The sequence below is a fragment of the Anser cygnoides genome, chromosome W (assembly GCF_040182565.1).
Source record: "Anser cygnoides isolate HZ-2024a breed goose chromosome W, Taihu_goose_T2T_genome, whole genome shotgun sequence".
Taxonomy (NCBI): domain Eukaryota; kingdom Metazoa; phylum Chordata; class Aves; order Anseriformes; family Anatidae; genus Anser; species Anser cygnoides.
The window spans coordinates 4,235,523-4,247,311 of NC_089911.1; the positions used below are offsets into that span (position 1 = coordinate 4,235,523).

Consider the following 11,789-nt stretch of genomic DNA (forward strand, 5'->3'; position numbering starts at 1 on the left):
AGACTCCTGGGGGGGGGGAGGGATTTTTTCAGGGGGGATTTTTGGGGGGGGGCACCCCAAAAAATCGATGGGGTGAGGGATTGGATTGTCCCCCCCAACCCCATAGATGGGATTGGGGGGGGTTGGGGATGCCAAAACCCCAAAAAAAGACTCCTGGGGGGGGAGGGATTTTTTCAGGGGGGATTTTGGGGGGGGCACCCCAAAAAATCGATGGGGTGAGGGATTGGCCCCCCCCCTCCTCACCCCGTAGATGGGGGAGAAGGATTGGCCCCCCCTCACCCCACAGATGGGATTGGGGGGGGGGGTTGGGGATGGCGCCGCCCCCCAAAAAAGACCCCTGGGGGGAATTTTGGGGGGGGCACCCCAAAAATTCGCTGGGGGGAAGGATTGCCCCCCCCCGTCCTCACCCCATAGATGGGGGAAGGATTGGCCCCCCCACCCCACAGATGGGATTGGGGGGTTGGGGATGGCGCCGCCCCCCCAAAAAAGGATCCCAAGGGGGCTGCAGAGCGTCCAAGGCTGGAAATGGGGGGTGGGGGGGATGGGGGGATTGGGGAGCCCCCCCCCCAAAATGAGGGGGCTGGGGGTGCCCCCCCCAAAAAAAATGGGGCGGCTGGGGACCCCCCGTCCAAAAAAATGGGGGGCTGTGGGGTCCCCCGAACAGCCAGCGGGGGGCTGTGGGGTCCCCCCTTCATGGGAGGGGTCCCAGCGCTGCCCCCCCCAAAATCACCCCACGGATGGGGGGGGTGGTGCTGCCCCCCCCCCTCGCCCCAAAATGGCCCCGGGGGGCTGCCCCCCCCCCAAACCCACCCTATGGAAGGGTCCCGGTGTTGCCCCCCCCGAAATCACCCCATGGGGGGGGGTCCCGGCATCGCCCCCCCCCCAAAAAAAAACACCGCGGGGGGAGGGGCCGGGGGCTGCCCCCCATACCGGGGGTCCCCTCCCCTCCATCCCCCCCCCCCCCGCCCCCCCCCCCCCCCACCTGCTCCCGGTGCCGGCGGAGCCTGCAGCAGCGCGGGGATGCTCGGGGCGGGGCCGGGGGCGGGGCTTAAAGGGGAGGGGGCGTGGCCTAAAGGGGGCGGGGCTTGGGAGGGGGCGGGGCTTAAAGAGAGGGGGCGGGGCTTAAAGAGGAGGTGGGCGTGGCCTAAAGGGGGCGGGGCTTAAAGAGGAGGGGGCGGGGCTTAAAGGGGGCGGGGCTTAAGGAGGAGGGGGAGTGGCCTAAAGGGGGCGGGGCCTGGGAGGGGGCGGGGCTTAAAGGGGAGGGGGCGTGGCCTAAAGGGGCGTGGCTCGCTCGCCCCTCCCCGCCCGGTTCCCGCAGTGGGCGGGGCCTCGGAGCGGAAGGGGCGGGGCTTGGGCCCGGCGTCGCGCGAGGAGCGGGGAGGCGAACGGCGCCCGGTGAGGGGCGGGGCCGGGGGCGGGGCCGGGGGCGGGGCCTGCGCGCCCCACACTTGGGGGCTGCCCCATGGCGGGGGGGCGGGGGGAGGTGTGGGGCTGCCCCATAGCGGGGGGGGGGGGGGAGGTGTGGGGCTGCCCCATAGCGGGGGGGAGGTGTGGGGCTGCCCCATAGCGGGGGGGGGGGGGGGGTGTGGGGCTGCCCCATAGCGAGGGGGGCGGGGGGGTGTGGGGCTGCCCCATAGCGGGGGGGGGGGAGGTGTGGGGCTGCCCCATAGCGGGGGGGGCGGGGGAGGTGTGGGGCTGCCCCATAGCGGGGGGGCGGGGGGAGGTGTGGGGCCGCCCCATAGCGGGGGGTGGTGGGGGGGGGGGTGTGGGGGCGGACTGGGGCCCCCACATTTCGGTGGGGCGGGAGCTGGGGGTCCAGGCACCCCGCGGGTGGGCTATGGGGGGCAGGGCCTCTGTGCGCCCCACGTCGCTGTGGGGCAGGGCCTGGACATAGCAGGGTGCTGTGGGGCAGGGCCCGAACATCCCCCAGTCCTATAGGGCGGGAGGCGGCTGTGGGGCAGGGTCCGGGCTCCCCGTATTGCTATGGGGCAAGAAATTGGTGTGGGGCAGGAGGTGGCTGTGGGGCAGGACCCTTGCTCCCCACCCCGCTATGGGGCAGGAGGCGGCTGTGGGGCAGGACCCGTGCTCCCCATATTGCTATGGGGCAGGAGGTGGCTGTGGGGCAGGACCCGTGCCCCCCCCCCGCTATGGGGCAGGAGGCGGCTGTGGGGCAGGACCCGTGCTCCCCATATTGCTATGGGGCAGGAGGTGGCTATGGGGCAGGACCCGTGCCCCCCCCCCCGCTATGGGGCAGGAGGCGGCTGTGGGGCAGGACCCGTGCTCCCCATATTGCTATGGGGCAGGAGGTGGCTATGGGGCAGGAGGTTGGTGTGGGGCAGGAGGCAGTTGTGGGGCAGGACCCGTGCTCCCCCCCCCTATGGGGCAGGAGGCAGCTGTGGGGCGGGGAGGTGGCTGTGGGGCAGGATCAGGGCTCCCCCCTCCCCATGGGGCAGGAGGCAGTTGTGGGGCAGGATGTGGGCTCCCCATATTGCTATGGGGCAGGGGGAGGTGTGGGGCAGGACCTGGGCTCCCCATATTGCTATGGGGCAGGAGGTTGGTGTGGGGCAGGAGGCAGTTGTGGGGCAGGACCCGTGCCCCCCCCCATGGGGCAGGGAGGCAGTTGTGGGGCAGGATGTGGGCTCCCCATATTGCTATGGGGCAGGGGGCGGCTGTGGGGCGGGAGGCGGCTGTGGGGCAGGACCCGTGCCCCCCGCCACGGGGCGGCACCCTCCTGCCCCCCCTCCCTATAGCGTCCCCTTTCCCCCCGTTCCCCCCCAGCGCCCGCACCCCGTCGCCGTGCCCCCCGCCGCCCCGTCCCATGGGGCCGCCCCATGGCGCCCGGCAGCTCGGCCTCGGGGGGGGGGGGGCCCGGCCCCGCTCCTGCCGTGGGTGCGGGAGGCGGCGGCGGCCGCGGGGCTGGGGCTGCGGCGGGCGGCGCTGCGCGGGGCCGTGGCGCTGAGCGCGGCGCTGCTGCTGCTCTGGGGCTCCGTCTTCCTCTACGGCTCCTTCTACTACGCCTACATGCCCGCCGCCAGCTTCGTCACCCCCGTGCACTACAGCTTCAGGTGGGCCGCGGGGGGTGGGGGGGCGGGGGTGCTGGGGGGGGCTGGGGGGGCGGGGGGACACGCCGTGGGGGCTGGGGGGTGGGGGTCATGGGGCAGCTGTGGGGCTGGGGGGGTGGGGGGCCGGGGGACACGCCGTGGGGCTGGGGGTGTGGGGCGGGTGTGGGGCTGGGGGGGGGTGGGGGGGAGCTGGGGGGCTGGGGGGGTGGGGGGAGCTGGGGGGGCTGGAGGGGGTGGGGGGGGGCTGGGGAGGGTCAGGGAGGGGGGCTGTGGGGGGTGGGGGGGCTGTGGGGCAGCCGTGGGGCTGGGAGGGTGGGGGAGCCGGGGGGCTGTGGGGCTGTGGGGTGTGGGGGGGGCTGGGGGGGCTGGGGGGGCTGGGGGGTGGGGGGAGGCTGGGGAGGGTCGGGGGGGGCTGTGGGGGGGTGGGGGGGCCGGGGGACACACCTTGGGGCTGGGGGTCATGGGGCAGCCATGGGGCTGGGAGGGTGGGGGAGCCGGGGGTGTGGGGGCTGGGGGGCAGCCATGGGGCTGGGGGGGTTGGGGGGGTGGGGGGAGGCTGGGGAGGGTCGGGGGGGGCTGTGGGGGGCCGGGGGGGCGGGGGGACACGCCGTGGGGCTGGGGGCTGGGGGTCATGGGGCAGCTGTGGGGCTGGGGGGCGGGGGCCGGGGGACACGCCGTGGGGCTGGGGGATGTGGGGCGGGTGTGGGGCTGGGGGGCTGAGGGCCATGGGGTTGGGGACTGTGGGGGCTGTGGGGCAGCCGTGGGGCTGGGGGGCGCTGGGGGGTGTGGGGGGTGTGGGGGGCCAGGGGACACGCCGTGGGGCTGGGGGCTGGGGGTCATGGGGCAGCTGTGGGGCTGGGGGAGGTGGGGCTGGGGGCTGTGGGGCAGCCGTGGGGCTGGGAGGGCGGGGAGAGCTGGGGGCTGTGGGGCTGGGGGGTGTGGGGGGGCTGGGGGGCAGCCATGGGGCTGGGGAGGGTCGGGGGGGCGGGTTGGGGGGGGTGTGGGGGGCCGGGGGGGACACGCTGTGGGGCTGGGTGTGGGGCTGGGGGGCTGAGGGCCATGGGGTTGGGGACTGTGGGGGGGCTGTGGGGTAGCCGTGGGGCTGGGGGGGCTGGGGGTGGGGGGACACGCTGTGGGGCTGGGGGTTGTGGGGCTGGGGGGGGGCTGGGGGGTGTGGGGGGGGCTGTGGGGTGGCTATGGGGCCGGGGGCCGTGGGGCTGAGGGCCATGGGGTTGGGGACCGTGGGGGGCCGTTGGGCTGGGGGCGGGGGGGGGGGCTCGGGGGCAGCCGTGGGGCTGGGGGCTGGGGGGGGGGGCGGGGGGCTGTGGGGTGGCTATGGGGCTGGGGAGGGTGGGGGGGTGGGGGCTGCGGGGTGTGGGGGCTGGGGGTCGTGGGGCGGCCGTGGGGCGGGTGCTGAGCTGTGCCCCCCCCACCCCCCCAGGACCGACTGCACCCCGCGGGGCCCTGAGCTCTGCTCCTTCCCCACCGCCAACGTCTCGCTGCTGAAACCCAACAGGGAGAGGGTGAGCGGGGGGGCGGGGGGTGGGGGGTGGGGTGTGGGGCGGGGGGCAGGGGTGTGGGGATATAGGGTGGGGTGGGGGGTAAGTGTGGGGCAGGGGGCGTGGGGCAGGGGTGGGGCGAGCACGGGGCGGGTGCAGGGGTTGGGGGTGGGGGGTTGTGGGGCCAGGCGTGGGGCGGCTCTGGGGCAGAACGCGGCGGGGCCCGCTGTGGGTCCCATGGGTCCCAGTGTGGGTCCCGCTGGGGGTCGCTGTGGGTCCCATGGGTCTCACGGTGGGTTGGGTCCCCCCCCCCAGGTGCTGGCCTGGGAGCAGCTGGGGGTCCTGCTGGGGGTCCCGTGGGTCCCATGGGTCACTCTGGGTCCTGCTGGGGGTCCCATGGGTCTCACCAGGGGTCGCTGTGGGTCCTGCTGTGAATCCCATGGGTCCCAGAACGGGTCGCTGTGGGTCTCACCATGGGTCCCATGGGTCGCTGTGGGTCCTGCTGTGGGTCCCATGGGTCCCACCGTGGGTCGCTGTGGGTCTCAGGGTGGGTCCCGTCCCCCCAGGTGCTGGCCCCGGGGCAGCTGGGGGTCTCGTGGGTTGCTGTGGGTCCCGCTGTGGGTCGCTGTGGGTCTCACTATGGGTCCCCCCCTCCCCCTGGTGCTGTCCCGCTGTGGGTCGCTCTGGGTCCCATGGGTCCCGCCGGGGGTCTCACCGTGAGTCCCCCCCCCCCCAGGCGCTGTCCCCGGGGCAGCTGGGGGTCCCGTGGGTCCCAGTATGGGTCACTGGGGGTCCCATGGGTCTCAGGGTGGGTCCCGTCCCCCCAGGCGCTGTCCCCGGGGCAGCTGGGGGTCCCGTGGGTCCCGCCGTGGGTCCCATGGGTCTCAGGGTGGGTGCCGTCCCCCCCCCCCAGGCGCTGTCCCCGGGGCAGCTGGGGGTCCCGTGGGTCCCAGTATGGGTCACTGGGGGTCCCATGGGTCTCAGGGTGGGTGCCGTCCCCCCCCCCAGGCGCTGTCCCCGGGGCAGCTGTACCGCATCGCGCTGGAGCTGGAGGTGCCGGAGTCGCCGGCCAACCGGCAGCTGGGGATGTTCCTGGTGGCCGCCACCTGCTACACGCGGGGCGGCCGCGCCGTCGCCTCCGCCACCCGCGCCGTGAGTACCGGGGGGTGACGTCACCGGTGACGTCATCGCGGGGCGGTGACGTCATCGCGGGGCGGGGACGTCACAGCCCCGCCCCCGCCCCGCCGGGCCTTGTTTTGGGCCTTCGCCGGGCTCGTCCTCGCGGGTGGGGGCGGGCGGCGTGCGTGTGGTGTCGGCGGTGACGTCACCGCCTGACCGATGACGTCATCGTCGCCCGGCTGATGACATCGCCCCCAAGCGATTTTGTCACCCCTGTCCCTTTCCCATGGTGCCTTTCACCATGGAGCTGCCGCGAGGCCTTCACCGGGGCGCCCAACCTGTGTGTGTGTGCGTGTGTGTGATGTCACCCTGACCGATGACGTCACCCCCTGACCGATGACATCACTCCTTAACTGATGACGTCACCCTCAGAGTGATGACATCAGCCTTTCCCACAATGCCCTGCTGCGGGGCCACCTCCTGGCCTGCAGCATGCACGCCCAACACGTGTGTGTGTGTGCGTGTGTGATGTCACACCCCTGTGATGATGTCACTGCCCACTCGATGATGTCACACCCCTACTTGATGACGTCACACCTCCCTGATGACATCACCCTCCCGTTTCCCACAATGCCTCGCTGCCTCCTGGCCTGCACCAGGCCCTCCCAACCCCTCTGTGTGTGTGATGTCACACCCCTGTGATGACGTCACACCCCTGTGATGATGTCACTGCCCACCTGATGATGTCACCCACACCCCCGATGACGTCACACCTCCCTGATGACATCACCCCCTCCCCTTTCCCACGATGCCTCGCTGCCTCCTGGCCCGCACCGGGCGCGCCCAACCCCTGTGTGCGTGTGCGCGATGCCACACCCCCGTGATGACGTCACGGCCCACCCGGTGACGTCACGCCCCTCCCTGATGACGCCACGCCCCGCCCCGCAGGCGATGCTGCGCTACCGCTCGGGGCTGCTGCGGGCGCTGGAGGCGGTGGCGTTCGCGGGGCTCTTCCTGGCGGGGGCGGCGGAGCAGAAGCAGACGCTGGAGGTGGAGCTGAGCCCCGCCTACCGCGAGGACCCGGTGAGGGGCGGGGCTTAACGGGGAGGGGGCGGGGCCTCCGGGCACGGCCACGCCCCTCTGACGTCATCCCCCCCCCCAGTATGCCCCCACCCTGGGCGCCCTCCTGGAGATCCGCAGCCGCCGCCTGCAGCTCTACGGCGCCCGCCTGCGCGTGCACGCCCACTTCAGCGGCCTCCGGTAGGACACGCCCCCCTCCCCGGCCACGCCCCTTCCCCCGGCCACGCCCATTTTCACTGGCCACGCCCCCGGCCACGCCCAACACAAGCCACGCCCACCGGGAGCCACCCACCCCTGCGGCTCCCCCCCCCCCAGAATCCCCTCCCAGGCCCCCATAAGCCACGCCCCCACTGAGGAGGCCACGCCCCCGTTGACAGCCACGCCCACCTGTGGCCACGCCCACCTGTGGCCACGCCCACCTATGGCCACGCCCACTTCGTGCCACCCCCCCCCCCCCCCCAAGTTCCCCGGCAGCCCCGCCCCCACCCACCGTAGCTACGCCCACCGAGAGTCACGCCCCCGGAAGCCCCGCCCCCGGAAGCCCCGCCCCGGAAGTCCCGCCCCCGGAAGTCCCGCCCCTTCCCAGAGCCCCGCCCCCGGAAGCCCCGCCCCCCTGGTCCCCATTCTCCAGCCAAGCCCCTTGGGGCAGGGGTCGCCCTATTGTGATGCCCCCCATCCTGATACCCCCCACCTATCGCGATAACCCCGCCCCTATCGCGATAACCCCCTATTGTTACCTCCCCCATCCTGATAACCACCCCCGTATCGCGATAACCACCCCCGTATCGCGATAACCGCCCCCGTATCGCGATAACCACCCCCCATCGTGATGGCCCCTCGGCCTGACGAGCCCCCCTCCTATCGCGATAACTGCCCCCTGTCGTGATAGCGCCCTACTGTGACCCCCCGCACTGTGATATAAGCTCCCCCCATTGCGATAACCCCCCTTTGTCATGACAGCCCGTCCGTATTGTCGCATATCCCAACGGCCCCCCCGTATCCTGAGTCCCCTATCACGGGAACTGCCCCCCATCGCGATAACCCATTGTGATGCCCCCCCATCCCCATAACCCCCCTTCATGATAATCCTGCCCCCATCACGATAACCACTATCGCGATAACCCCCTGTTGTGACACCCCCGTCCCGATAAGCTCCCACCTGTTGTGAGAACCACCCCCATATCGCGATATAACCCCCCCATCGTGATATAACCCCGTATTGTGACGCCCCCCCACCTGATAACCCCCCCATATCACGATAACCGCCCCCTATCACGATAACCCCCTATTGTGATGCCCCCACCTGATAACCCCCATATCACGATAACCGCCCCCTATCACGATAACCCCCTATTGTGATGCCCCCATCGCGATAACCCCTCCTCCTATGGCGATAACCTCCCCATATCGCGATATAGCCCCCCATCGCGACACAACCCCCTAATGTGACGCCCCCCGCCCGATGACCCCCCTCCTATCGCGATAACCCCGCCCCTATCGCGACATAACGCCCCCCCCCCCCCAGGTACCTGCTGTACCACTTCCCGCTCACCTCGGCCCTGCTGGGCATCGCCACCAACTTCGCCTTCCTGGGGCGCTGCTGCTGCTGGGCTGCGCCCGGGGGCGGGGCCACGGGCAGGTGGGCGGGGCTACAGGGGGCGGGGCTACGGGGGCGGGGCTACAGGGGGCGGGGTCACAAGGGGGGCGGGGTCACAAGGGGGCAGGGTCATGGCATGGAGGGGTGGGGAATGTGGGGACGGGGGGGCAGGGGGATTTGGGGACATGGGGACAGGGGGACGGGGATTTGGGGACGGGGATTTGGGGACGGGGGGATTCGGGGATGGGGGGATTCGGGGACGGGGGGACAGGGGATATGGGGTTATGGGGACGGGGGGATTTGGGGATGGGGATTTGGGGACGGGGGGACAGAGGATGGGATATGGGGACAGGGGGATTTGGGGACAGGGGGATTTGGGGACATGGGGACGGGGATTTGGGGACGGGGATTTGGGGACGGGGATTTGGGGACGGGGATTTGGGGATGGGGGGATTTGGGGACGGGGGGACAGGGGGACGGGGGGATTTGGGGACGGGGGGATATGGGGTCAGGGGGATGGGGGACAGGGGGATTTGGGGACGGGGATTTGGGGACGGGGACAAGGGGACGGGGACAAGGGGACAGGGATTTGGGGACGGGGGATTTGGGGACAGGGGGACAGAGGACGGAATATGGGGACGGGGATTTGGGGATGGGGGGATTTGGGGATGGGGATTTGGGGACAGGGGGACATGGGGATGGGGATTTGGGGACGGGGATTTGGGGACGGGGGATTTGGGGACGGGGGGATTTGGGGACAGGGGGACAGAGGACGGAATATGGGGACAGGGGGATTTGGGGATGGGGGGACGGGGGACAGGGGATATGGGGTTATGGGGACGGGGATTTGGGGACAGGGGGATTTGGGGACGGGGATTTGGGGACAGGGGGACGGGGGATATGGGGTTATGGGGACGGGGATTTAGGGACAGGGGGATTTGGGGATATGGGGTCATGGGGACATGGGGACGGGATTTGGGGACAGGGGACAGGGGATATGGGGACAGGGGGATTTGGGGATATGGGGACAGGGGGATGTGGGGACGGGGATTTGGGGACGGGGATATGGGGACAGGGGGACATGGGGACAGGGGGACGGGGATATGGGGACAGGGGGATTTGGGGACAGGGGGACAGGGGACAGGATATGGGGACAGGGGGATTTGGGGATGGGGGGACGGGGGACAGGGGATATGGGGATGGGGGGATATGGGGGGACAGGGAGACGGGGACAGGGGGATAAGGGGATGGGGACACAGGGGGATGGGGACAGGGATTTGGGGACATTTGGGGACCTTTGGGGTCAGGGGGTCACCATCCCGTTCCCCCCCCCCAGGCCGACCCCGCAGGCGCTCACCAGGCCCCGCGGACGCGGAGGAGCCCGGTGCGGAGATGGGGGTGGGGGGAGGGAGGGGGGATGGGGGGGTGTCGGGGACCCCCCCTAGAGTCTCCCCTCCCCCCCCCCAGGTGCTGCCCCCGCCGGGGGGGGGGCCCGAGGAGGTCGGGGCTGGGGGAGGGGCCGAGGATGACGCGGAGGGGGCGGAGCCTGGAGGTGAAGGGGGGGGCAAGGGGGGTTGGGGGGTCCCAATGGGGGGGGGGGGTCCTGTTATGGGGGGGGCGTGGGGTGGTTGGGGGGCATTTTGGGGGGGGGGGTCCAATAATTTGTCGGGGGGGTCCCATTATGGGGGTCCCACTTTAGGGGGGGGTCTCGTATTTGGGGGGGCCCCATTGTATGGGGGGGTGGGGGCATTTTCCGGATGGGGTCCCATAGGTTTTTTTTGTGAGGGGTTCCATAATTGGGGGGGGGGGTCCCATATTTTTAGGGGGGTTCCATATTTGGGGGTGGTCCCATTTTGGGGGGGTGTCCCATATTTTGGGGGGGGGTGTTCTCACAGTTTGGGGGGGGTCCAACGTTTTTATGGGGTCCCATATTTGGGGGTTTCCCTATTTTTTGGGGGGGGTCTTCACATTTTTGGGGGTTCCTCTTTTTGGGGGGGGGGGGGGTCCTCATGATTTTGGGGGTCCCCATATTTTGGGGGTGTCCCTTATATTTCTGAGGCGGGGGCCCCATTTTTTGGGGGGGGGGTCCTCCTGTTTGCCCCCCGCATCTTCCCCCTCCCCTCCCGCAGCCCCCAATCCCACAGCGCCTTCCCCCCCCTCGTGGGGGACACCGATGACGTCGCCGCCGCCGATGACATCACCGCCGATGACGTCACCACCGATGACGTCACCACCGCCCCTGCTGATGTCACCACCGTGCCTGCGCTCCCCGGCAGCGCCACCTCTGCTCCAGCTCCTGAGCCCCCCCCCGCAGCCCCCCCCACCCCAAAACTTGGAACATTCCTGCCCCCCTCCCACCCCCCCGCTGCCGGGGGCAATAAAACCTTCCCAAAAACCTGCCCCATGGGTCTGCCCCACGGCCCTGCCCCATAGCCCTGCCCCATGGGTCTGCCCCATAGCCTGGCCCCACAGCCCTGCCCTATAGCCCTGCCCCATAGCTGTGCCCTATAACCCTGCCCCATAGCCCTGCCCCATAGCCCTGCCCCATAGCTGTGCCCTATAACCCTGCCCCATAGCCCTGCCCCTTAGTGATGCCCCATAGCCTTATCCTATAGCCCTGCCCCATAGCTGTGCTCTTTAGTCGTGCCCCATAACCGTACCCTGTATCTGCGCCCCATAGCCCTGCCCCATAGCCATCCCCTATAACTGTGCCCCATAAGCCCAGCCCTACGGGCGTTTTCTGTTGCCTAACCCCATAGCCCTGCCCCATAGCCCTGCCTGTGGCTCGCCCTATAGACCCGCCCTATGGCCTGACCCCACACCTGTACCCTTCAGGTGTGCCCCACAGCCCTGCCCTATAGCCTGGCCCCATAGCTCTGCCCCATAGCCCTGCTCCATAGTGGTACCCCAAGACCATTCCCTGTAGCACTGCCCCACAGCCCTGCCCCATAGCCATAACTTACAGCCCTGCCCTATAACCCTGCCCCATAGCGAAACCCCACAGCACTGCCCTGTAGCTCTACCACATAGCCTTGCCCCATAGTGGTACCCCAAGACCGTTCCCTATAACCCTGCCCCACAGCCATGCCCCATAGCCCTGTCCCACAGCGTTGTGCCCTATAAGGCTGCCCCATAGCCCTGCCCCATAGCCCTGCCCCATAGCCCTGCCCTATAACCCTGCCCCATAACCCTGCCCCATAGCCCTGCCCCATGGCCCTGCCCCATGGCCCTGCCCCATAGCCCTGCCCCATGGCCCTGCCCCATAGCCCTGCCCCATAACCCTGCCCCATAGCCCTGCCCCATGGCCCTGCCCCATAACCCTGCCCCATAACCCTGCCCCATAACCCTGCCCCATGGCCCTGCCCCACAGCGCCCAGCCCTGTGCCCATCCCCCACCATTCGGTTTCCATGGCACCCAGGCCCCGCCCCTCC

General features: G+C 70.6%; 2 protein-coding genes and 1 long non-coding RNA gene across 4 annotated transcripts in view; 2 read left to right on the forward strand and 1 right to left on the reverse strand.

Annotated features, from left to right (window-relative positions):
• Nucleotides 1–11,789, reverse strand: part of LOC136788764 (guanine nucleotide-binding protein G(I)/G(S)/G(O) subunit gamma-3) — a 147,485-nt gene that overhangs the window by 669 nt on the left and 135,027 nt on the right. Inside the window, exon 1 of one of the 2 annotated variants that reach the window (XM_066987443.1) lies at nt 983–1,089. The exons of the other annotated variant lie outside the window; for it this stretch is intronic. The gene's annotated coding sequence lies outside the window, so the exon portion shown is untranslated. Of the gene's footprint in view, nt 1–982; nt 1,090–11,789 lie in introns of those variants that run through there. 2 annotated transcript variants of the gene reach the window in all.
• Nucleotides 211–8,442, forward strand: LOC136788561 (seipin-like; the record flags this gene model as incomplete). The annotated part of the gene is made up of 8 exons (XM_066987121.1): nt 211–215; nt 1,203–1,395; nt 2,779–3,065; nt 4,504–4,585; nt 5,570–5,713; nt 6,629–6,763; nt 6,843–6,940; nt 8,286–8,442. Coding segments are annotated over exons 1-8 (1,101 nt in total), but the record flags the coding sequence as incomplete, so codon positions are not given.
• LOC136788701 (uncharacterized) lies at nt 9,672–11,082 on the forward strand. Its single transcript, XR_010827336.1, has 3 exons — nt 9,672–9,741; nt 9,825–9,909; nt 10,487–11,082. It is a non-coding gene; the product is annotated as an uncharacterized lncRNA (long non-coding RNA).